This window comes from Micropterus salmoides, unplaced genomic scaffold (assembly GCF_014851395.1).
Source record: "Micropterus salmoides isolate LMB-PRFRI ecotype aquatic unplaced genomic scaffold, ASM1485139v1 Ms_hic_scaffold_22, whole genome shotgun sequence".
Taxonomy (NCBI): Eukaryota; Metazoa; Chordata; class Actinopteri; order Centrarchiformes; family Centrarchidae; genus Micropterus; species Micropterus salmoides.
Genome location: NW_024041373.1, coordinates 10948788 through 10975597, shown reverse-complemented (window position 1 = coordinate 10975597; position 26810 = coordinate 10948788). Strand labels below are relative to the sequence as shown.

At 42.3% G+C, this 26810-nt stretch overlaps 2 protein-coding genes across 3 annotated transcripts in view; both read right to left on the bottom strand.

Annotated features, from left to right (window-relative positions):
- Positions 1–215: 215 nt before the first annotated feature.
- On the bottom strand, positions 216–4780 carry ly6pge (lymphocyte antigen 6 family member pge). Its single transcript, XM_038737227.1, has 3 exons — positions 4608–4780; positions 2177–2293; positions 216–1597 (listed from the first exon to the last, which is right to left on the bottom strand). Exons 1-3 carry the CDS (start codon positions 4666–4668, stop codon positions 1404–1406), a joined length of 372 nt encoding a protein of 123 aa, XP_038593155.1. The 5' UTR covers positions 4669–4780; the 3' UTR covers positions 216–1403.
- An 865-nt stretch (positions 4781–5645) lies between these two features.
- tacc2 (transforming, acidic coiled-coil containing protein 2) overlaps positions 5646–26810 on the bottom strand; it is a 50139-nt gene continuing 28974 nt past the window's right edge. Inside the window, exons 7-23 of one of the 2 annotated variants that reach the window (XM_038737185.1) lie at positions 18751–18857; positions 16890–18291; positions 15253–15310; positions 14952–15159; positions 14480–14529; positions 14251–14360; positions 13815–13968; positions 13326–13472; positions 12895–12987; positions 9859–9996; positions 9686–9762; positions 8687–8730; positions 8141–8149; positions 7314–7474; positions 7081–7187; positions 6678–6798; positions 5646–6560 (exon numbers count right to left, since the gene is read on the bottom strand). In XM_038737185.1, the coding sequence (XP_038593113.1) occupies positions 6495–6560; positions 6678–6798; positions 7081–7187; positions 7314–7474; positions 8141–8149; positions 8687–8730; positions 9686–9762; positions 9859–9996; positions 12895–12987; positions 13326–13472; positions 13815–13968; positions 14251–14360; positions 14480–14529; positions 14952–15159; positions 15253–15310; positions 16890–18291; positions 18751–18857 (3052 nt within the window). In that variant the 3' untranslated portion in view covers positions 5646–6494. The remainder of the gene's footprint in view (positions 6561–6677; positions 6799–7080; positions 7188–7313; positions 7475–8140; positions 8150–8686; positions 8731–9685; positions 9763–9858; positions 9997–12894; positions 12988–13325; positions 13473–13814; positions 13969–14250; positions 14361–14479; positions 14530–14951; positions 15160–15252; positions 15311–16889; positions 18292–18750; positions 18858–26810) is intronic. The other variant, XM_038737184.1, reaches the window with a different exon arrangement.

The following is a 26810-nucleotide window of genomic DNA, read 5'->3' as shown; positions in this document are numbered from 1 at the left end:
AAAGTGCGCACCAAATTTCACAGTTATCCATCCAGTAGTTGTAAAGAGTCTGGACAAATGTGGTGGACAGACCGATGGAAACAACATCCCAAGAGCCTTGGAAAGACCAAGTGAAATAATCTCACACCATTGACAGTTTTCAGCTTGTTTTAAGGACATTTTCTTTTAAGGGCAGAAATAATTACATACATACAGAGGCGGTAAATACATACAAAAAGACATTTGGTCTGTACATCCAGTATTAGCTCTGTTCTGCCATTTAATAGTGGAATATATATCCTTCCAACATAGTATATACAGTGGAGCAAGGATGGCCATCCCTAGTTTCTTTAAATTAAATTATATAAAACATTTATTTTCATACACTATGAGAAATGAACAGAAAATAGTGATGGTGTATCCACAAAGGATTTGAGTGTGCAGTTTGCCAGGACCTAAAATAACATACCGTAACTCCTCAGTTACACATTTTTCTGTAAAATTTCCTAAAATGAGTTCCAAGAAAATCTGTGCGAAAGAAAAGTACACAATAAACATTTTTTGCCTCTTAATTAAATTGTTTTGATACAATATATACAGTGGCTTCTACTTATAGGCTGTCCTCCAGTGAGGCATGCTAAGACTTCAAATACAGTGGATTAACCTCATCAACGCAAAGGCTCATGTGCATTTCCAGTGGTTTCTCACCACCTTCCAAAATATCTCACACAGCTCGTTGGATGTGTGATTGACAGGTTGAAGGCTAAGACACAGCAGCTGATTGAACTCTTGGTGCCATATTTAGCAACAGGAATCTGCTGCAACATGAGCTAAGCTGAAATGCTAGGGCATATACAGTAGGTATGTGGGTAAAAAAGAAGATAGATGCAGTTAAAATGTATCTTGAAAGGTGATTAGTTAAAACCTATCACCTTTCCAACAATAGATGTTCCTATTATCGAGTGGTTTCTCAAATTGTGTGCTGATCATCAAACCAGGGTGAGGAAACCGTTGAGCTCAAACAGCATCTCTTCCCCTTTGATGTAATAAACAAATAATAAATGATCTCTTACTGTTATTTCAGCACTTCCCATAGAATCCTCTAGTTATTTGGCTTAGTGAAATCCATTGAAAGATGCATAATTGAGTACTTCTTAATAGATTTAATCCAATGTATTGCTTATAATCTACGCAGTCACACCTAGAACCTCAAGATCTTTTACATACAGTAAGTCCTCGATGTCTAAGCTTCCGTTTGGATAAATAAGGTCAATCAAAGCACAGTGGATGGGCAATAAGTAGGACAGCATGTAATGTGAAATGAGTCAGGGTTATTTGGCAATTCTGGAGTAAATAAAACAACCATAGGTGGCATTTGTGTTGCAGATGGATACTTGTTGGCATAATGAAGTTGAGCCATATGGCTACTTGAAAAAGCAGTGGAACAATAAAGGCAGAAAAAGCAGCAGATAGCTGAGTCCCGGCAGCCTGGAGGAGAAGCTTGTCACATTGCAGTCGTCCCCGTAGCAGCAGTGAACTCTGACACCTGGTGCTCTGTAGCCCTGGCTGTTAGCCTGACTGCAGAAAGACTTGTAGGAGCATGACTTCATCACCCCACCTGATAAACAGACAAAAATAGAAATCAGTCACACTGGTTCAGCAGCTGTCTTACAAGGACCAAAATAAATTTGATTAAATTGTTCCAATAATAAAACTGACCAGGCCATAAAGCTTTAGCAGTTTTTCATTCTTAATTTTTGATTTATCACTTTGTCTGTGGATGTCCAGAATACACTATACACTTTTAATTATCTGCTGTTGCCCCACTTTTTGATAATTAATAAGGTATATTTTATTTAAAACTCTTGCTACGTGCAGGTTTAAATTAGTAAAGTGAGTTAACTTAATCTTGCGAAGAGGAGTTCTCTGTGCCATGAACACATGGTGTCCTAATTAAGGATATTGATGGAGTGGGAGTAGCAAAGCTCTTCATTCTCTTAAAAGCCTCAGACCCCCTGCTGACTGGGATGTGTCTCCAGACAGCAGCCCGTCCTCCATTAAACACACACAAACACACACATATCCTCACATACAGATACAAATAGAGTTGTGTGTGTGTCTGTGTTTTTGGTAGAAAAAAAAGGTAGAAAGTGAACTAGTATAAGAAAGGCTACTACACTGTCACTGTTGGACTCACTGTCATGGCCCACCACCACAGCGCACGCATCAGAGTAGCTGGGACAAGATTTGGAGCCTTGCCGGTTGCAGTCATCATTGTTGGAGCCCATACAGGTATAACATCGCAGAGCCTCACCTGAAGGACACAGAAAAGAAATACTGCTACAGCACAGGCTAACATACTGACTAAAGTGTTACAGTCAAAACAAGTCAAAGATATTAGTAATCTAGGAAATAAAGTTTTATCTTGGTCGAGTGTAGGTGTTAGCATACATGTTTTGTAAACATTTTAGTAAAAAATAGCATAATTATAATAAGTCAGTTAGTTCAAATATCAGGAATATATGATTAATTAGGAATGAATAAAAGTCACATAAAACCATATAATTCCCAGATTAGAAAATGTGCTCATACAATTTTTTATATAACAGGAAGTTAATAGCACAGAGGTTATATAGAAACATTGTCAAACCAGGCCAAAAATCTCAGAGATGGTAAAAAACACCCTTGCAGTGTCTCAATTTGCGCCCTTTCATACTTACACTTGCTCTTTTGAGTGCATAAGTGCGTTCACACTGAAAAGCATGGCAAATACACTGCACTATCCCAGCTGATGTACTCATAACAGTAAAAAAGTTGAGTGTGCAAAAGGTGGACACATCGCTTCTTACATTCTGCAGTCGCCATCTTGGCTACGTAGCAGAAGGAAAGGGACCCTTGTTGTAAAATTAAAAGTACATTCATTTTTATTCATTTTCAATAAAAACTGAAATGCAGTCAAGTGAGCAAACAAGCTGGCAGATATTTGGCAACTGGCAGTTGCCACAAATGATTGTCATTTCCAGTAGGTGTACAATGTCCATGTTTGATTTGAAACAACACTACCCTGTGGAAATTCATGCACCGTGCAAGTAAGTACATAGTGTACACAGTGAACTACATGGCAGCATACCATCGGAAGTATCCTAATTGAGACACAGCTCCCATGACAGATGTACCGAGTTCTTTCAAGGCACGAATAGGCCATTTAATGCTGGTAATGTTTCTGTCATGTTTGAAAACCCATATTTATACATTGGTACAAGTGATTCTTAAGACAGCCAGCTGCAGCTGCTCTGGTATGGCAAAGACTGCAGTCCCATTCATCAAAAAATCTGGTCCATTGTTAGTTAAGCTCAAGCAGTGCCTACAGGGCTCGACTCTGGTACACACAGGCGTGGTAAATTCACATCTGGGTGACTCTGATATGTGAAGTTGTTCCACAGGCACAGTGACAGTAAAGAGAGGACAGAGCACTAATTACTCACTTCATGCACACAAATCTTCCCAAAATCAAGTAAAGAATTAAGAAAAAGTGCATTCAGCTTTAAAAACACATCTTTCTAACCTTCAGCTGAAGCTTCAGGAGTCCACTTCAGCACATAAAACCCTTAAATGTCTTTCTAAAGCTCTCCAGAGGAAGGAGCGGTTATTTCAGAACTAGCTGACCTTTGAAATATCACTTTAACGCTTCCTTTTGAAAACCTCCATCCTGTCTCATAAATTCTAAAATGGCCCTTCAGAAACAGCCTTTAATGCTGCTTCATAAGAGGATCAAACAGAGCTGGACTTACAGGAATCACCAAAAGCTTCAAACATTCTTTGTAGCAGCACATCTCTTGTCTTGGCCATCAAAGTGTTGTTTCCATACAGGTATACACCACAGAGGAGGAATTTTCTAATCAAACCAGCAAATCAATTTAATGAAACAAAGTAAAAATTACTAAAATGTCAGCCCTTTTACTGCTAAAACTTTACTATAACAAAAACAACAAAAGCAAACCAGCACTCTCGTATACATTTGAGTAGTTGGTGTCGTTTCTTTGCTTCCTGTGTGCCCTGCTGTATGTTGTCAAATGCACCCTGCTGTTTGTGGTTGACCCCAATCTATCCCCACAGCCCAGCCACTCTACACACATGCTAGCCACAGGTATTAGCCTCCAGGCCTATTAAGAGATTAGCTGCTGGGATTGCATGCTAGTCATAGAAGAGGGTGACAGACTGAAGGGAGGCAAAACTCTGCATAATTACCAGAGAAATGAACAGCAATTAGCAAACCTGACATTAAATAAAGTGTTATAAGTTGTTACTGTAAAATAGTTTTTATTAGAGACATAAAACATGCCAGTCAATTTCTGAAAAAATAAAGATAACTGTACTGTTGTTATGTCCAGCATTTCCTGTCCTAATGTCTGACAGCAAAGCTCCTGTTCCTGCCTCCCTGGACTAAAATAACAAATGCAAAAGATTCTTGTAAATTAAAGAGAGGCAAGGGAGAAGAGTACCCAAATGAAGACACCAATCAATTCCAAAGGACAGGTGGACAGAGGGTAGAGCAGAGATCTAAAGGGGGAAGGATAAGGTGAAGATGGAAAAAGGAAGGTTACAAAAACTAAAAACCTGGTCCTTACTGTTGGTTGCTAGCAGGACCAGAGAAAGCAGTAGCAGCGGACAGTTCTGGACAGCTCTCATGGCGCTGGTGGTCCTCGGTCGTCCTGATCACACAATGAAAATCAGGTTGTTTGCTCCTAAAGCCCCCTGATCTTAATCTGAACTATCAGATGCACTAATATGCTCTCCTGCACTGACCAGGAGATTGCCAGCCCCTCTACTAGGGCCCACAGCTCTGTGTTGAGGGTCAAGACACGTATTAGGATTTATCCTGTACCTCTTGCCATATCGCTGTGCTCTAGCCACACCCATCCTGAGTGTGGCTCTTCCCTATCTGCTGTCCGTCCACACCTGGTCCAGCCCTTACATCACCCTGCTGCACCAGGATAATCACTATGAAACTGATCTCTGAACTGCTTGTTGTCCTGGGATTGTGTGAGTGTATATTAAGCTGGCTGGCATCTGTCTCTTTGACACCGCCATTCTAAATATATTGTAGTTGCTGCCAAAATCCAAATAATGCTGTACTAACTAAAGGTTGGTTAACACTGCAATCATCTAAAGTTTCTGAGCTGTCTGATATACCCCAACAACCTTCCTGTGACACCACTTGTCATGTGCTTTAAATATGTTCTTTCAAATGAATTTCAAACTGGATGTCACTATTTATTATCAATCCATACATACATTTATTATATAAAGGGGAAACCCACTTTAGATCCTGGAATTGTTCATGTTTAGGCCTAGCCTCACATCAATTAACGGATATATGGATAAATATGTATACTTTACCAAATCCCAATTTATTTTTTTCGGCTGTGCTTGTGTATCTTGTTTCCTCAGATACTGATTGAAAACAGCACAATGTCAAATAATAATAATCACATCTCAATTCTGATTTATCATCAGTGATGCCAGGTCAACAAAACTCCACTAAAAAATTCCAAACAAATGCCTTGAGGCATTTCACTGCGATGTGTTATCTCACATGGCAGTCCTTCTGACTTTCAGTATGAAAAAATATGTAATGTGGGGAAATAACCAGAGTAAACTCATTATGCTGTATTGCCATCTTTTATTGCACTTTGTAAGCAGATGCTATACAGTAGCTGTGCAGAGAAGTTATTCCTCAGTGTGACACAACAACCATAGCAGGACGAGGACATATCCATCCAAAATGAAATTACTCCTGGTCACAACTGAATACAGTCACAATTAGTTTGCTTTATATCAAAATAAAATCCAAAATATAGTCCTGCGATTTCATCGAGAAAGCTATGACAAGTATGACAAATATCTACAAGGTTACATGAGGGAAGCGGATGACAGAATAACTATCAAAAATGCAGATGAGTGTTTTCATCATTTCCTACAGTATATACAAACATTAACATTACAGGCTCTTCTTTCTCTCACATGCAGTAAGCTATTGTGACAGTTTGTGTTCTCTTAGTGCTGTATCAACATTTTATGAATGAATCAAAGTCTGTTACACTTTTTCAAAGTCTATCAATAGGAGTGGGTAAAACAGTCTTCTCCCTCAGTGGCTGTCATGGCAACATAATAATAGATAATTTAACCCCCAAACAATGCTCTCACTTTTCTCATTATCATACACACACTCGCACACGCAGGCACACTTGTTAGTGATATGATACATAGTCTAAAACTTTAAACCAGACCCATGATACAGTACGATACACTGACACATCAAAAAATGTACAGAGTGATTAAGAGGAAGCCATTCCTGTGGATCATGTATACACAAAGTAAATAAATTTAACCCCCACTTTGGCCTTCAGTCCTTGGAAGAGTGGTAAATATTACTGATCGGCTTCATTTTCCAAGTCGTTTTTCTAGAACCACTTGTCTACTCTGTGGGATTTGGCCTGGGCGTGGTGTGGTCGCTAACTCTTCCCCATCTTGGCAATCAGCTCATCACAGATCTTTGTCAACTCCTCGATCTCTTTGTTCTGTAAAGCAATTGTTTAAATTAGTTAATTTATACACTTGTTCACATGGATATATTTTTTTAATGATTTCACATGCTTTTACCCCCGGGACTCTAGAAGTGAGGAATTCTGACTGACCTTTTGTTCCAAAGTGCGCTCAAGAGAGTCAACCTTCATCTGCTCCTTCCTCAGACTGGCCTGGTAGGCGGCCTGCTCCTGCTTGGCCTTGGCCCGCACCTGAGCTATGTCTGAATTTGCCCTGGAAACATCCAAGTCATACAATGAGAATCAATTCACCTCTCCATGGACCCCATAAGCATGGAAAGTCTGATTAAAGCACAACCTACGGTTGCACAGCCAACACAGAATTAATCTTTCGAAATCTCAAATAGATGGAGCATAAATGAGCTACAGGAACAGTTTATTACATTGGCCTGCATCCGAACATATTTCAGTTGGTTCATTGTGGTGTTTTCCCGTCGGGGAAAATAACGCAGTCATGGTGGAATAAACATGAGATAATGAGTATGTATAGACTCACCTGTCTAGTTTCTCCTCAGCATGAATCTTCAGGGCTTGATAGCGCTGTTCCTCCTTACGGACCCTGGACAGATACTCCTGAGCACATTTCTTCAGAACCTCCTCATTCTGAACGGAGTGAGAAACATTTTTAATTACTTGCCATAAGGGCTGTCAAGTGACATTTTACACGACTTACAAGGCCAGTCTCGCTGAAAACACTCATTAGACGTGAAGTGTTTGTTTGTTAGTCACCTTGCGGAAGCCCTCAAGTACATCTTTCATCTTCTCATAACGTCGGAAGAGGTCGGCCAGAGACTTTTCCACAGAGTTGAGGTCGGCCAAGGCCTGGTCCTTCTCCATGATCAGCTGCTGGATGGTGTGGTGGGAGAGAGACTTCTCTTTCTGGTCATCTTCTGATGGACACACACAAATATACTGTAGATCAGATCGTAAGTCTGCTGTAGTGCACACATATACTATTTAAAGACCAAAACACATACAGTACATACATACAAACAATCACTTTTACAATATATCAAAATGGATTTGTGGATTAGTATGATTTAACAGAATTGTATACTAAACTACATGAATATCTGATATACCAGTGTAGCATGCAAACAAAACACTGAATAATGGGGAAATCAGAGAGACCTGTTAACCATAGAGACAGAGCTGGTAGCTGCTTTGCTTTGAGTGGCTTCTAGACCCTTCCATATTAAATGACAAAGCTCCCCCAATATTTCAGCCCCCTCCATGCTTCCCCTTTCCATTCCTGTCACAAGTTTAGATGACCATCCTGCTCATCTCACTAATTCTGCATGGGTGACTTGCAACCATCTACAGAAGCAAAGTGCAGATGTACATGTAAAAGTTTCCACTGTGTATCTAAAGGTCCTTGTTACCCATTTACAAAAACATTCAGTGTCTCAACATACAAGATGAAATGCAACAAAATGGACAAACAGATTTCACTAGATGCGATGAGGAAGGTGAGCACATCTGCTCCCCTCTCTGACAGACGGATGATGAGATGTGAGCTGACATAAACAAGTGAAGGACAATTCTGCGTTACTCACCTGGCATGCCTGTCAGGGTTATCAAATAGTAAGGGGCAACAATGAGAGCAGAACAGAAAAGAAGGGACTGTGTTAAGTCAAGCTGGGAGGCCAAGGCATGTGAGAGAGCCGTGTGTTAGATACAGATTGATCCTTTTCTTGTGACAGTGCTTTAATGAGAGTAAGGAATGAAATTACACAGCAGCGAAAATCAAATCTTCATGTGGCGAAGAAGATGTAGGTGAGAGCAGGAATAATGCAGATAGTGAGCCTGCAGTGGAATTTAATACCAGAGAAGCTGGACATGATTGGGCAAAAGGTGAGCACACCCCCCTCTAGTGAAATCAGAATACAGTTCATATCAATCAAACATGAAAGCAAGCACATAGCAAAGCTAGCTTGTGTCAGAGGATAGCAAAATACTTAACTCAAGTGCAGCAAAAAGTAGTGGGAGAGGTTGGGGAACAAAAGTAATTGGTTTAAAATAACATTCACGTGTCCAGTAACCTGTGACCAATGCTTAGGTTTTGTAAGCAACTGAAAACCTGTATTTAAAATTGAACTCACCTATCATCTGTGCAATCGTCTTCTCATATTCAGCAACAATTCTCCTATGGAGGAGAAATGGTATATCATCAGTATATGGATGAGGTTACGTGAGTATGACAAATGATTTAAAAGTATACATGCCCCTGAAACAATGTTATTTTATTCAATTCACACATTTGTCTCCACCTATGAATATAGAGGTTTTGTTAATGCGACTGTCTGTTCACAAGAAATTTTAATAAAAACATGTAGGTGGAATTGGTGGGATATTAGTCAAATAGCTGGGATCTGGCACTTCTGCTAACTTTACAATTACACTTTTTATTTATCTGCACTGTGCTTCCAGTTTCCATCTGGTTTTGCTGCTAGAAGTTCCCCCACACTCCGAGCCAAAGGCCAGCTGGCCCATTAGGAAGCCCTTGGTTTGGGAAAAATCAGGTTGCCAGAGGTAAGAGGATTGATTAGCCATGCCTTATCCTTGGCCTTTTAGCCCCACCTTATCCTGAATACAATCAGTCAAATGAAGTAAGCTCTATCTTATCCATGCTAACTGAGCTGTGGCCAGCTGGACCCACAACCACCACCTGCTGACAGAGGACAAGGTTTTAGTACCGCAAATCACTATCTGAACCCCAGTTAGCAGCCATAGATTGATTTTCTGTAGACATAAACCTGAGTGTATTTAATTTGAGCTGTTGTCAGAAAACCTAAAGCCCCTAACACATTTTCCCACAGATATCTGACTTTTTAACTCTAAAACCACATCTATTCTTCTATTATCCACCACTAACACTTGTGCTGACGATTTATATGGACTTCTTTAACGGGCTCTACACTCTGCGAGCTTTGGTTGACAGTTTAAGCAAGATAAACCAATTAACAGGTTAAATGGTAAAAATGAGAAAACCAGACACTAAGCATTGAGACACAGTAGTACCATTTAACAGAAACACAAGGACATGTTAAATCTATGCTATAATGCATGGGTGGGGGACAACCCCAGGTGCAACTTCTTACCTCATCTCCACCACTTCCTGTCGGCTGTTTTCATACTTCCTCTGCCACTCCAGCACTTCTTTCTCCTTTGTCACAATCTGAGGAGGGTGACAAGAAGTAAAGTGTGAGATGTTGAATTGAAGGATATATAGTCTTTGTGACTTTTAGAATAAAAAGAAACATTTTTGGGGCACCTCCTCTCTTGCAATTCCCAGCGAGTGGTCCAGATCTCTGGGCAGGTGGGGACTCTCCCCTTCGATGTAGCTTGTGGTCCTGGTGTACAGAGAGTTCTTGGACACGGCACTCTCTACTGGAGATGACACGTCTCTGTGCTGCTTCCAGGCACCCAAGGAGAAGGATAGGAAAGGAAACATAACCAGTTACAAACCAGACTCAGCTGACGAACAGATAGGACACCCTCACCCTTGAGCCCACACACACATTCTAAACAGGATTCCTGAACCAAACCGCAAGGCAGCATCAAACTATATCAAACTGTACCAAACAGAAAAATCAATATGTAAATGAGGAAGGCTAGTGATGTTCCTGAAGACTTGGTCAGCCGCCATATGATTGGATGAAACAGTCTTCATTGCCACAGTATTAGCCAAGCCATTTGGCTGATGCTGCCCCCAGCTGAGCGGTCATGATCACCTGCTCATCGCAGTAGCTTGAATGTGATTGGGTCCAGGCAAGGCAGAGGGGAAGGAGGGCAGCAGTTGATACAGCAAGAACTGCATCGTATACAGGAGAGGGAGGATAGGGTATTGGGCAGCATTGGAAATAGATGTTAGTCTTATGTTAAAGCATATTACAACATAAAAAACGGGTCTTATCTGTTGTGGCTAGAATCATAGTGTTTACTGTAACCTGTTACGGTATGATGTAAGGTGAACCAGAGAATTCACGGGATTTATCATAAGAAGGAGTTTATGTTTGAAGTGTTGAGGTTATGAAAGATACTACAAGCCAAAGTAAACCAAAGTAAGCATGTGTTCCAGTGACCATTGCAACCTACGAAAATACTCTACCAACATCAACTCCTCACACAAAACCTCAGCAAAATGCAATCCTCATTTTTGTACCATTTCTATAACTCTGCTCTGAAAGGGATTTAGTCATCCTTGGGAGTGCCGGATTACAGGATTTGATTAAATGGTGGGGTACAAGGAGACTGAGATCCACCAATATGTGTAAAAGAGAGTGAAGTGTTCTCTCTGGCTGGAGCAGTAATTCCATTATTCCACTGAGGGTAAAGACTGGTCAAGTTTAGGTAACCATGAATCTCCTCTGATGTTAGTCAGGTACTGATTGGGCTTACCCTCCCAATTCAGTAAGGTTTCAACATGTCCTTAATGGGTATACACTTCCTGCTGCTTTATACTTATATATGCTTTATACTTACTTAATATAAAAAACATTGTTGTACAAAGATGCTGTGGGGGGGGGGGCACATTGCTAAACAAATGTGTATGAATTAAATTATCATGAATGTAATTGCCACACAAAGAACCTGGGGCCTTTGTAGCCCCTGAGGATATTGGGCCCTGGGGCAGTTGCCTGCTCTGTCTGGTTGGTAATTCGCCCTTGTACAAAAAGCAGCCTCACCAGAGCACCCTGGATCACATGTCAAGTAAACTGCAAACATTTTAGCATTACTTGCGGGTAAACATCACATAGACTTGAAGAAAATCTTCTTAATGAAAAAAAAAAGAGGCAAATTGAATAAACAAGTTGAAGCCACAAGACAAGCACTACATCAAACACAAAACTAACCCAGTAGTAGAGGTATAAAGACTACAAGAGAGATACTAAATATAACTGCAGAAAACATATCTCAGACACATTTACTCACAGGGACAAAGCACAGCTATGGTAGGCAGCAAATGTAGGGAGACCTTACAAAAAGGTCTTAGACTTCTGGACTTCTGTGGCTACAGGAGTTTGAGTATACAGTGCAGTCTGTAGGTATTTGGACAATTATTCCGGCTCTGTGCTCCACCACTACGAGGATAAAGTGCAAGAAATTTAGCTTTGATTTGAAGGCATTTACATTTAAATTGGATAAAAAGTGCAGGAACTGTAGCTCTATCATTTGCACTGTTCAAAAATTGGGAGTACTATGCTTTAAAGGGCTGTGATTCCTACACTCTAGACCAATGTAGATGTGAACGCCTTCAATTACCTTTAACGCTGAAAGCACTTTAACCTCATAGTTCCAGTGTGCTGGTGCAATGAGCCAAAAACAATGAAACACGTGTTTATAATAAAATGCTTGTACTGGACTGTAGTTGGATTCAGACGGGGGCACAGGGGTACAATTTTACTCTTACTTTGAGTAAGGGTGAACCGTTGATATTCCACCTCCGCGTGCTGGGTTTCTTGAGTCGAGACTGTAAAATGTGTGGGACAACAGCATGAGACATGGAAGGAAGGAGGACGGGGAAGCGCCTGCCCTGCTCCAACTCCAATGATAGTTTTTCCACTGACCATAAAATATGTAAGATTCACCACTGATTGTCAAGCAAAGCAAAATATTGAACTTTTGTTATATCTGGGCATGTGCTGTTTCAGCACAAGCCCTCCAACTAGCAAAAATCCCAAGTTCTACAGAAACTTCCAACTAAACTGAATACACACACCTACCTAATGTATCTGATTGTTAGTGCTGTTAGTCTGGGAAAAGGACCAAATTATAAAACAAGAATGTGACTGGGATTTGGTGTGATGATAGCAAAGCATCTGGAGGAGTTATATCCATATGACTCCTCAGCTGCTGATATTACGTCTAGAGTAAGTGTGAGACAATCCCAGTCACATTTATGCTCATGTAAGCCTCCTATGAACAGGCAACATGCATGTTGCCCAACATGCATAATAAAGGCAAGGGACTAAGAAGGCACAGCACTCCTGAGGAGTCAACCTGGAAGCTCGTTGCTAGTCGGGGTGGGAGCTGGACGCATTAAGCCATGTTAGAGATTTCATATGTGGGGACTGAAGAGGAGGCAGGACTGCGGATGTAGTGGTGCAGCCACCATGTTGATAAGGCCATGAGTTCACAGTCACACTCAGAATGGTGTGTTTAAGGGAAGGGATAGGCAGGCTGAGACACACTCATGCACGCACACTACAGTCATGCGCACCTGCTTTTCCATAATCACTCATTCAAGATGCATCTTTCCTCCTACACACAAACTTGCGTACAGCAGGTGCAGGACTCAACGCAGTACCTGGGGGGTTACAGTGGAGAGGGGGAGGCACTGAGAGATGTTTTTGGCTACCTGCAGAGCCTCTATCCTCAGGGCAGCAAGCACCAGCTCCTCCTGGGCCGCACACATTATAGGGGAAGTAGGGGGTTGATTTCAGGAGTAAGGGAGGGGGGATTGCGGCCCAAGGATGAGAGAGCAAAGGGAAAACATTTAGAAACTTAAGTTGAGCGCACACACTTGCGGCTGTCAACATTTCACACACGATCAATCTATTTCACACAACAAGCTAAAATGTAGGTAAGAGGAGGAAAAATGGTGTGGTATGGTGACACAATGGGAATTAACATTCATACAAAAACACACACAATCACATATCAGGGGTACAAATGGGCCACCAGAGGCAAGGCCTATAAGGTTTATCAAGAGGGGTCATGTGTGGTCTGTCAACACACCTGTAGTTTTTGGGCGAATGCAGTGGGGTTGGTCTCAGCAAGGTCAGGCTCCAGATACTGCAGGGAGTCGTCGCACTCAGACAGCCTGTCTAACAGGGGCATGGCCAGAGCTGGAGCAGGGACCTCCACTGGGCCCTGGCTAGGGGGCTACAGGGGCACCGGGAGGAGTAGGAAGAGGGCAGGGAGGAGGGCAGGGGTCAGCATTGCAAAGCAAGCGCTGAGTGTTTGAGTGGCAGCATTGGGAGCTGAGTCACTGAGTTCAAGCTGGGAACCTAGTGTGGCTGACTGGCTATGTGAGATCAGTGACAAGGATTTAATGAGAAACAATGACTGATGGTGTACATGTTGGAGGGCCTACAATAAAGCATGTGCAGTGTGGCACTGTCCCCCTTGTGACTATACAATGAAATGGTGCAAATGCTCCAAAATCTAAACAGACATTTTTATAACATATTTGGTAACTGTAACCTGAGTTGGAATCTGGCTCACCTGCTCATCCCTCTCTGTGCTCTGTGTTCGGCTGAGTGCCTCGCTTTCTCTCTTCCTTCCCTTTTCCCCAGCAGAGCCCTCAGGACCGGGCCGGGAGCTCAGCACTGGTGTCTTCATACCTGATGATATTTGGGCCTCCATCTCCTCAAAACTCCTACACAGAATGAGAGAACGTGAGGAGAGATAGAGGGACATGGCATGTAATGTACTGTATTTGATGAATGAAAGAGTGCTAATAAAAAACATTGCTGGAGCAGCTGATCTGCATGCATTTTGCAATCCAAATCATTATGGTTTTCAATAAGAAAACTAGAAATACCAGTAAAGCACTGAAAACAGCAACTGTAAAACATCTATACAGTAAACACACCATATATGAAATACTGCAAAGTAACTACACATATAACAAAAAAAAGCATAGTAGAGTGTGTTGTACCCTGTGCAGGGGGAGCTGGGCTCAAATCCATGTGCACACGTGTTCCTGGTTAAGTTGTCAGATACTGAGTCCAACTTCAGGTACAAAGATGGCTTCTTCACAGACAGTGGCTGCAACAAACACAAGATATTTGATTTACTTTGTCTTGGATGGCCGATATAACTTGTCACATATAAAGCATACCACTATAAAGACAGCAAACATTTGTTGAATTATGTGAATTACTCACTGGCGAAGAGGAGCCAATCTTCTCCATGTACTCAATTTCATAGTCTTGCACTGACACAGAAAGACAAAACAAAGATTAGTTTTAAATACAGAACAAGAAATGAGGAGACATTTCAGCCAGCGATAAGCCCTGGACTGATGGGATGAGAAGCCGAGGCAGAGCTGTCTGTTCGTTATTTCATGTCTGACCCAGATGGTTTGAGCCACACAGCCTCTGGGAAGAGGTGGCTCTTCTGGAGGTCAGAGAGCAGAAGAGAACTGGGCCAGCAGGCTTATTTCACTGCCACAACAAAAATCAATAATGTTGCTGAATGAATGAAGAGTAAAGTGGTTGTACATGATCCAAACATACGCTCTGTTATGTCCTTTGAGCACCGTCTGTCTGTGGTATGCTTTGATCTCTGTTAGCATTTATTTGGACACATGTGGCTAGAGATACAAAGGCGGATCCAAGGGAATCAGACATGCCTCACCTGGAGCCTGATGAGGAAGACTGTTCTCGTTAACAAATGACGTAAGGTCGCATGGCTCTGGGAAGTCTTGTTGGTCAGACTTTAAATCTGCATCCATGTCGTGCAGGGCTGCCCATTTATGACTGGTGGAGGAGGCTAGCTTCTCCTCATCTGTGGCGTGGTCGTCCTGTGGGTGGAGGGAAGGAGGTTCATCTGCTGACATAGGATCCTGCAACAAAGGAGGTGGCAGTGACAGAGTCAGAGGGAAGAAGGAAATACTGGCAATCAAAAGTGAAAGAGATTTGGAGCATTAGGTACGCACCTGGGATGATTCAGACAATGGGGATTTTTTTGGCGACCTCTTCACTCTGAAAGTGTTACTGAGAAAAAGAAAAATCATTATCATCAGCCATCAAGATCCAGAGTCACTCAATCACTCAGTCACTAAATCCAACATTCTCCGTCTAACAACAAGAGTATTTGCTACATATCTTAAACATCTGTATATCACAAGTGTTAAAATGTCAAACAGGTTGAGTACATCTGCTTTTGCATAAAATGATCATTTGCATCAACATTGCCATATGTGCAACAGAACCACTTACTGTAGTCTGTGTGTGGCTGAAATGAACTGAACAGTAAAATGTATGTGAAGACGGTTGAATGTGTAGTTAGTAACTGAGCAGTGAAGAGTAGCGGTAAATTAATGTTACGTTATGAATAGTTTACTTTTCACCAAGATGGACATATAACACAGATCCTAAACAGGAATTTATTTGGTAATTTAGCAGGTTAGTTATGACATTGATGCAAACATTTTTTATTACTCTAGATTTACTGTTGGTGGAATGTTCTTACCTCAGTTTTCTATTTACAGATCATTTAAACATGGACTCCCACAGGGTTTGTTAAGGACTGGAAGTCTTTGGATAGCAACTTACAAAAACAATCAGGATGCATCATCCTATTGTATCCTCTAAATTTAATATTAAAGACATATCTGATAGATCTGAGCCTGTAACATGTCTGCCCCCTGTCACAAATAAATATTTTACGCACAGTGCTTCATGATTGCAATTCTTAACAACAACCACAGAAACCTATTTACATTTCTAAAATTATAATCTTTATTATATACTGTAGTTTTAGCAACAATTACCAACAATGAACACAAGAGGGAGCACAAGCACCTCCTTTGTTACACATTGGCATGTCAGTAAGCACACATATGGTAATAGAATATTTTACCATCTAACACAATTTTCCAATATTTACTTTTGTTTAGGAAAAAGTGCTGACAAAAAACTATTAGAATCTGTTTAAAAGGTAGCAATACAACAAACTCAGTAACACATCACCATGCGTTACGTTTGTCTTAGTCATTCAACAGCACCTATTGTACTGACCTGTATTGGAGGAAGGTTTCAAGCTGTTTACTCTGCTGTTCTTTGTACATTTGACAAACATTACAGCAATTATCGAGATAATACCAGGAAAGCCATTTCTACTATGTTGTTCAGTTGGTAATTTCATAGAGGAATTTGTAACTACATAATAAAGAATTTAAAACAAAACTGAAAACAGGTGTCCTCCAGTTAAAATGGGCAGTATTATAAAAGTTTAAATGGAATTGTTTGCTAGTGAGTTCAAGGGATTGTGATATGTCTGTTAATAGGAAGAGGGGCAGCATGCTGCTTTAAAAGGGCCCACATGGAATTAAGGGTCAAAAGGAGTGGATGGTTGTGTTGACCCCGTACTTACAACAGACAACATAGAGAAGACACACCCCTGGACTTCCTGTGACATATGGGAATACACAGACACAGGTGACAGAGAGACAGACAGAGGACACAGGCATAATAGACAAGAGGACCACGTACAAACACAGACGAACCGAGAAAACCTCAACAATAAAGACGCAGAAATTCCTACACATGAATAGTTCTTTAAGTGACTTACGATTTGATAGGAGTTTTCTTCTTCTTGGCAGGTTTGTTCTGGTTTTGGTCCTCCAGTTCCCCAATGTTATCATTGTCATTTTCATTGTCAAAGTCACTGGATGACACTTCAAAGGAGGCAGAGGCCTTAGGAGGGGAGTTGGCCATCTTATTGGAGGGTTTGAAAGGGTCTACTGAGTCATCGAAGTTACTGGAGTCAAAGCTATAAGATGGCCTGGATAGTTTGGGGGAGTTGGCAATACCTTTCTTAGAAGTAAATGGATTGAAATTTGGATCCTCCCACTTGTCAGGTTCAAAGTTGTAAGATGCTTTCTGAACAGGGATTTCCTCCTCGTTACCATTGTGGATTGCTGGAGGATTGTTGTCCAGCTGCTCCGTCTGTACTGGAGGGGCCTTCTTGAGCCCCAGCTTTGGTTTCCTAAGAGGCATCTTGCCACCGGGCTTCTTGCCCACTTTCTTAGGTGGGGGAGAGGCCTGATGTGACGCCTCACTGTTCTCCTCAGAGTAGTCAAACTCCAGCCTTACTGACTGACGTTTGGGTATGATGGGTTGCTCTTCAGGGTTGGTGATTGGCTCTTCAAGAGGAGGTGGAGGACATGGCGCCACAGCACAGACAGAGGGACTCTCTGGAGGGGTGGCAATGGGGGCACACACAGGACCTTTACGGCCCAGATCAGGGGAATTGGCAATTTTACTACCTCCAGTCTTGAAAGGGTCAATGTTCTCAAAATTATCCGGATCCCATTTGTAGGAGGTACTTGGGGGGATGGGGGATTCGTCTTTGCCTGTTGGACTACCAGGGAGAGGGATCTCCTCTTGGCACAAGGGTAAGGCCGAGATGACAAGGCTTTCCTCTTGGCTGGTATGGTTGGTCTCCTCTGGCAGAGGAGGAGGAGTCTCCACACGGGTCTTCCTGGTCCTTCGAAGGGTTCCTCCAGGGCTCGGAGTTGCAGATCCTCCTCCTGCTTCCTCCTGAGCCTGGAGAGGGCTGGCAGCTCGAGGCTTTGCCCGCTTCTTGATCTCTGGGGTGCTGCTGGATGAGGCTGGCCTTGGACTCTCTGGGTTGGAGTTCTGTCTGAGTAGAGGCTTCTTCTTCACGGACCCAGGACGGACTTTCTTGGGCCTGTGGAGTGTCCCTGGAGCACTCTCAGTGCCAACGCTGAAGGATTCAGAATGTGGACGGAAATCTCCCACTGTTGATCCTTCCAACGTACCTGCACTGTTTAGCTCTCCACCCTGGAGGCTCAGCGAACGGGTCAGAGTGTGACTTGAATCTGTTGCTAAAACCTCAATGTTGTAGGTGCCACTGGCTGCAATGGGCCTGTTCTCATCAAAAACAATGGACGGGGAATGGCAGAGTGCACCAGCTGTCAAATCAGGATCACTGACTGAGGTGTCTGCTACTGCAAAAGATTCAGAGATATAACATAAAGATGTTTATTCAGCTACTAAAAAGGCTAAATTGAAATCAAATGAATATGGGATTATTTTACATTTTAACTGGTTTGTGGATAAAATGCAGGTAGTGAAGGAAGCCTGCGTGAAAATTAAAGCTGCAGCTGGCTTCTGACTCATTCAATTATAGAGATGAATTTGCTATAAATAATTCTATGAGTATCTCAATTGGACAGAAACCTATAAAAAATAACCGCATGAGTGAGACAGACTAAACTGGTCAGCCTTTCCTAGATATCCCAAAAGCCTAAGTTTTGGGCAGAGACACTTGTCTCAGCAAAGAAAGCCAGATAAGTAATACTGCTCTTTTCCACTAGATGGTGCAATGCAACTTTCTTTTATCATACTGGTGTAACAGATTATTGCACTGTGTAGGCCCACATCATGGCATAATTTGCTTTCTGTACCTGTGTCATCGGATGCTAGTTGCTGGGTTTGGGACTCTGTAGGGGAAACTGCCTTCACTGGAGTTGTGGATTCAGGGGTCTCAAATGCTCCATCAGAGTCTGAGCTCCTATAACAAAAACATAAGAACACATTAAGTCTAGGCTGCTGTGAATCAGACTGATATCACTTGAACTGTAATGACTCTGGCGACTGTATTGGGATCATTGACATTGATGTCATGTGAGGGTGAGCCTAAACTTCTCTCCATCACATCAGAAAGGACTCGTTCTTATAGCAGTAAACAGTTCAAAAATCATTCTCGAAGGCAATAATGCAAATATGTTTTCACACAGATTCACTAAGGGCAGTATTTTACTCTGTGTTTCAGGTAGTATGACCAGCAGGTGCTATTTTCTGTAGCCCCGGGCTAATATTTGTTTCTGTTTTCATTTCTTGTAGACTTTTACGGCTACAAATGAAAACACTGAATCTGCCGTGAGGTGACAGATAATGACACATCTGAGACAGAATTACCCCACCTCCCTGCACACATGCAACACCCATACACACAAGACCACCTTAAGATACCAAATATATCACCATCATGAAATAGAAAGGGAGGGACTGAGGGATTTACTGAGTGAAAAACAGAGAAAATACCAGTACATACATGTGTCATACATGACAATAGGCTGTAAATACAAATCACAATGTTATCATCCTAAGCAAAAGCTATATTGATTGGTTTTTTTCCTCAGCACCATACACACACGTACACACCAGACAACCTGACTACCAAGCTCCATACTGATGCTGATCAACGTACTACTTGGCGGTATATGGCCTCAGCATCTCGTCCTGTCTCACCTCTGTCTGACCGGCTCCCTGGCCGCACTGATCATGTTGTCATGATGTGAGCCCCAGGAGATACGCCGGAGGAGCCCCAGAGCCGGATCCGAGCCCGAGCTGTCCCCGTCTTCTGCCCCTCCCAGCAGTGTGTCCCATCCCCAGCGAGCCCACTGCAGTGGAGACAGAGCCTGCCACGCACTCACTGCCATGGCTGCCGGCAGGCTACACCTCTCCCCACCACAATGCTACTGCCTGACACACACGTAGACGCCCAACGCCTCTTCCTCAGATGATGAACGTCAGATCCAACCTTTCCTCTGCCTTCTCTAAAATCTAGCTCTTTGTTTCCAATCTACAAGCTCGGTCCTTTCACATTGCCCCTCTTTGTCATCTGTAGCCATATCAGTCTGTCTCCACTCCTCCCCAGTAGGAAGTGATGCCTCCCAATCTAAATGAGACTGGCTGCAGAAGCCCACCGACTGCATTCTGTATATTCTGGCACTCTCTCTCCCTCTCTTCAAGCCCTCCTCTCTCTACTTTCCACCCTCCCTCCATCACTCTCTATCTTGCTCCAGAACCACTTCGCTGTAACCACACAGAAGAAAAGGCAGTCTATTGGCCACCAGCTGAACCTGTTGTTATATAGCATGCTCATTACTTATACCACCACTGCATCATATATATATATATGTCCTGTCCATTTAGGGTTAGGGTTAGTGTCCCTTTCTGTCTGAACTGATCAATGCTAAAGACATACCCAGATTTTACCCTAAAAACGCCCTTTTCACAGATACACTGAAACTAAAGAAATATAACTACTGATACCTGAAAAGATATTATTGTGTGCGGGTACAAAAGATGGTTTCTCCAGCACAGTATAATGAACAATATAAAACGATAATGGAAAATGTTATGCCTAGAGATACTGTGCCACTATTGTGGAACCCCATACATACATCACACACACACACACACACACACACACACACACACACACACACACACACTCACACATCAATACAAAGAAAAGATGGGACAAGAGGGGCCCCACAATTATGTGACACCTCCAAGTCTATACGCTATATTGATTTGGCTAATCTATAGGGATTCACCCCAAGGCATCGCTGAAGCCATTCAGCATCCTCTGGTGGTCCTTGTCACAGATGCACGCAAACATGGATCAAATAAAAGCCTGTAGTCCGAAAGACAAGGGGGAGCTGAAACACCATCTAGGCATCAATACGGACAATATGGCGAATGCAACAAAAATTCAGAGCTGAGACATTAGTGTTTAGGAGGCTGATAATAAATGTATTTTGCTGTCACAGTCAATATGTCCACTCTCCCTGGGGTCACATCACAGCATGGATGTAGGTTCTTCTAAGCCAGCGTTATGGCAGGAGAAACATATTCTACTTACACAGCAATGTGCTCCACTGACAAATCCAAGCAATTTCTCCGGCTACACAAACACATTACATAGCATGTGAAAGCTCCAACAGGGTATAAAAAGTGTTACCTGTTTATTACATTTTTATTTATTAAGTTTAGTATAAAAGCCTTAAAAACACCTCCATTACTGTCAGGGTTGTGTGATGCAAAACAAGACTGCACATGGCACAAGAAGGGAGCCAGAGCTGTAATCTCTATGAGGACCCAGTGTGTCCCAGCAGGATAAGACTTGTCTGCCTGGAGATCCATCTGGATCAGTCGTTGGGATCACAGTGTCAGATGGTTGGGTGGCAGTGAGCTCCAAGGACAGGGCCCACTTACAGAGTGTAATGTGCAAAGATCAAATAAGCACATAGCACACCAAGTTAAATATATGGAAAATAAAACTACTCAAACAATTAAACTAATTAATTTGGTTTTGATTTGTAGCATTAAAATGAGTAGGCTACATAAAAGCTCCTTTTTTGAGAATGGACGGAAATAAAACTGAAAACAGTGAGACAATAAGGTAATTAGGGCTCATTTCAGTGCTCCATTTATGTCCTTGCAGAGAAAATCTTTCATGCCACTACAAACACTGTGTTGCTATGGCAACTGGAGGTTGTTCCCATCATATGTTCCACTACGGTGAAAGAAAAAAAAAAACAGTGTGGATGCACACAGTCCAACACACACACACACACACACACACACACAGAACTGAGACCTGCCTAACCAACAAGGTTCAGTGAAGTGTTTTATATGAAATAGAAGACAAAAAAAGGCACATTGCAAATTTATGAGGCAAGCAGCTGCTGCATCAGCACCATTCTCTTCACATGAATTGGTTTAAATGAAAAAAAAAAAACCAGCATCATTTTTTGCTTAACCTACACTTCTATTCCTCCCAGAATGATTATTGATCATCATTTCAAATAATCTGATGAAAGTGTGTTGCAATTAAAAAAATATAATATGGTGAATAAAAAGAAATCTGGTCATTTCTTTTGTGTTCATGCAATTGTATCTTCAGCAGCTCTTTTATTACCTAGTTGCAGACAAAACATACTGTAGAGGAAAAGCAGCGTGTGGGTGAGCAGTCAATGTATGGGGGCGAATAGAAACAAAGAGAGCAGCAGTTAATAGCAGCCTCTCACAGGCTGAGATGACTGCCTGGAGACAGAAACTCTGCAGCGTGAGGCAGGGAGACGCTGCATTTCACACAGCCAGACGTGTCTCTGCTTCCAGCCAAGTCCAACTCAGTCTGCTCTAAACAGCTTTTCACAATGCTGGAGGGAGAGCCATCGCCAGCCCTGGGGAAGAGGAGGAAACCGGCACGTAAATCCAACACCACCTGTCTGGATATACACATTCTTCCAAAAATCAAGAAATGTTTAGATGCTGCCATTGCTAATTAAGACAAGCACTAATCTGGTCTTTGCAAAATGCTAAATTTGATGTCACCATTAAAGAGTAATAAAGAGGCAACTAGAGGAAAACTGAAGGGAAAAGAAGATGAAAGGGGGGATGAAGGCAAGCTGGTGGTCTCCAAGCAGCTGTGTGACTAGCCTCAATGGATTTGCTGCTGCATACTCCATATATTGTCTCTCGGCTGTCAAACACCTCTAAACTCTCTCTGTCTCTACAAGTCTGTCGTCTAGCTCTTACTATTTCACGCCTCATTTATCATTAATTCTCTCACTTTCCATCACCTCGCACTTCTTCTCCACAATTTGTCATCCGTTTGTTTTCTTTTGCTCATTTAGCAAACCCTTCCCTGTTTTGGAGCTTTCAGTATCATGTTGATTTGTGATCTGCTGTTAACGTTTTTAAAATTAAAGGATCTAAAACCTGTCTGTTGGACAAAAAGGGAAAGAGCAGCATCTTCAGTTTGGAATTGTCAACATAATGTGGGCTAGGTGGCAGTTTATTGGACTGTAAATCTGTCACATGCTTTGCATTACCAAATGTCAGAGACTAAATAATTAATAAAGTGGATCAGTTAAATTTTATTTAAAAATGTGCCTGAACAGACATAAGCATTTAGGACATGGCATTGAGAAGTAAATAGTGTAAGTAATACTTTATGACAATAATGGTAAATGTATGTTTTGTTCTGTATTGTATTGTCAAAAGAAGAAAGATGTCTGTTTGTGTACTTGTATTTTTATTTCACACTTGCTTTGGCAATAAAAATGTTTGTTTCCCATGCTAATAAAGCCCCACCGAATTTAATTAATATGATAAAGAAAATGAAATATGGAGTTATACTATTTGTCTGTCATTACACTGTCTACAGTCTATGATCTCTCCTATAAGGTAGAAATAAGACCAATAGAGGGAGCTCCACTGCTTTTATCCCCCTGATGAATGAGATATGAAGCATTACATCATAGGCACTCTACACCTAGTGAAACACCACAACAACCTATTTTCATTTTACAAGAGGATCTCCAGTTTCCACACAGATGAGATGTGGTGAGCTGGGAGTAACTTATAGAGGTTTTGTAATGGGAAAACAGCACACAGTGGCTCTGTCTTCTGCAAATGATTCTTCAACTTCAGGAAATTACATCTTATGGAGAATCACTCTGCACCTTCTGCAGGTCTTAGGCTATAAACAAAACCTGAAAAGTGTTTTTCTAAAAGAGCAGATGTCTTGCAGTTTCAGTCTCTCATCTGCATCCAGACTGATGTCAGCTTCAATCAGCACAAACCTCCCCTCCAAGAAATCCACTCAGTCTCAAAACAAAGAAGCCACTGAGAAAAAAAGAGTGTCAGACTAAGATAATCTCTATGTGTAATACCTCATCTAGCCTAATCTGAGACTTTGACTGTAAGCAGATGGCACATTCAACAACAATAGACCAGGTCTTTGAGTCAGAGCACCGTCGAGGAGGGGGTTAAAACATCTCTCCATTTTGATGATGAGATCAAATGCTGGGTTCATTCAGATTACTGCAGGAAAGACACAGGAAAGAAGGACAGAGTACCCCACCCCCACCCCCCATGAACACAGACAACAACACAACCTGGACTCCTCTCAAATTTGGATTTCATAATAAAATGAGAATGAAAAGAAAGATTTCCTTGAGCATAAAAATAATTAAACGCTTCCAGAGCAGCACCCTCAAGTGCTTTGATGTGTGAATGCTGTATACACTGTGAGTGCTTTTGACAGTGTTACACATCTCATAGAGTGAACTCAGTAAAAGCCTTATTAGTTACGGTTGGAATGGCATTCTGCACACCTCTAAGAAAACAGTCAACTGTCCAGCAACAGCAAGAACTTTGCTGCTGTTATTTTTCTAAAAGTATTCTGTCCCCCGAGGTCTGAATTTAGTAGAGCTTTGAGATGAAAAATGACTGTATTATGCTATAAATCAGTTATTTCTACATTACAGACAGCACATACACACATGCATTCACTCCATTTCACTTATCCATTTCCTCTTTTTCTCCCCGGATCCTTGATCCCCTGTGCAGTAGTGTATCTGAGATATAAATAAAACACAGCAAAGTGGAGCACTCTTGCGCCATCCCTCTCCATCTCGAAACCTCTCTTTCTCTTATCCACACAGTGTGTTCTAATTCACCACCGTCACCAGCTCCTACTCCCAGCGCGGCAGTCGCGTCCTCCTTCACGCAGAACAAAACATCACCCCACCAGCCTCCCAGCGGCACCTACTGCACTCATTGCCTAATTCTGGTTCCCACAGGCTCCCCTGAAGCACTAAGCACTATTATGTTTCACCCATACATACTGTACTGTACTGGCACACTGACGCACACATGCGTCGATTCTCTCATCCTCATCATCATCCCACCACAAAAGCAAACAACAACAAAGACGACGTGCTCAGTTGGTCGCATTGGAGTTTACAGTCTGACATGGATTAATGGCAGTTTGCATGGAAAGCAAAAATGCATCAAAAACTGAGGGAGGTAACAGAACATAATAATGTCACAGAGATGTTTTCCGGGCTTCATCAGGCAATGAATAACAATTAAAATGGTGAGCATACACATAACATCACTCACAGGTGATTCTGCATAATAAATTGACCCTCAATGAACATTTATGTTGCATGAGAGGCCAATTTAAAGCCATGAATAAATAAATGCTTTTTTTCTGCTTTTTCAGTGGCTTGATCACACAGCTCAACATTTCCAAACACTGAGCAGGGATGCAGGTTAACTCAAACTCACATGTGTTCTTGAGAGGGACAGGGGGTATGTCCTTGCTCCATGGACTCGTTGGCTCCCATCCTCAGCTAGCTCTGCCCCCCCTGCCCCCCCTGCCTGCTCCTGCTCTCCAGCCACCTTCCACATCCACCTGCTTCCCCCTCGAAAATGTCTTCTCCTTTTGCTCTGATCCTTGCAGCGGAGGCTGGCAGGAGGTGAGCACCGGCTGAGCTTTACCGTGCTGCAGTGCAGAGGATGAGCGAGTCCTGCTTGCATCAGGAGCAAAGCAGCGGATGATTCAGGGCTCCTTACTTTATGCACAGCATCCCTGAGCCCCTGCTCCTCTACAGGCTGTGAATATTCCTGCTTCTCATCTGGTGGTAAAATGATGCAACACCAGGAGGAATAATATCTCCAAGAGCAAAATGTCAAGAAGAGAATAATCCAAAACAAATAAGGTGGAATAATAATCCTGCTTTCCTGTCGTCATGCATGAGTGTCTCCTCTCTATTTGGTTGCCGATATTGCTGAGCTGTGTTGCTGTTCTCGCTGCCTCCTCCCCCTTCGCTCCTCCACTCTCTCCCCTGACTCCAGCCTCCTGTGCCTTTAAAAAAGACAAGCAGCTTTTTCTCATCCGCTACCGCGACTATGCAGCAGAGCCAAACAATAGCAGACCCCCAAAGCCACATTGACTAACAAGCGCTTTCTCTTTCACCCTGTTAGTCCCCTTCGTCCTCCCCCCTATAGTTACCGTACAGCTCCACTTTGGCTTTCTCCTGCCAGAATCCCCCTCTCTCACCCAGGGTGTTGCATCGTGAATCGTCATTTTTATGCCTCCTTTTCACACAATGGAAGCTTCCAGCACTCAGCGTGGCCAACCAGAGTGATGCCTGAGGTAAACAATAGACTCTGAGAAACTAGTGTGTGTGTGTGTATTTTTCAACTTATTTTCTCCTTCATTCAAGCCACTCCACCAGTAACTCTGTACCACCACACATTAACAAAACAGGCACCGTGAGACACAGAAAGGACAACAATCTAACTTTAAAATATTATATTAATACCGACAAGGAATACCGACAACCCATTATCATACTCAAAATGTTATATATATTTCAGTTATACAAGCTTAATCCAGAGGTGTCACTCTTCGCTAAAGGGATAAGAACATATGCTTCCTGACATATGAGCATCTATACTTCTTGATGAATATGGTGTCTGTGTTGAATCCCTGGGCAGCAGGCTGGGTTGGTGATCTAATTTACTGGCACTCTCATCAAACCTTAAACTGCATCAAAGACCGGAAGAGCAATAATGATATTCTGTCTAGTCGTGTCTTTTCTTTTAGACCTCAGTGTGTGACAGACACAGAGAATGTGTCCTGTGGGATGGAAATAAGAGCAGGAACAGGTTCTGCAAATCTCACATTGATTGTCAAGGAGCAATGGGAAGGAGAGGCGTTGGAAATATGAGAAGAATAAATCTATTGTACACTCATGGGAAAGTGAGGAAAAGAGGTTTCACTACAATACCAACTCCATCCCTGCAGCACTTGTAGTCTCACAAAACTTGTTATATGCAGGTTTCAGGTGTCGTACCTCTGTCTTTGTGGACT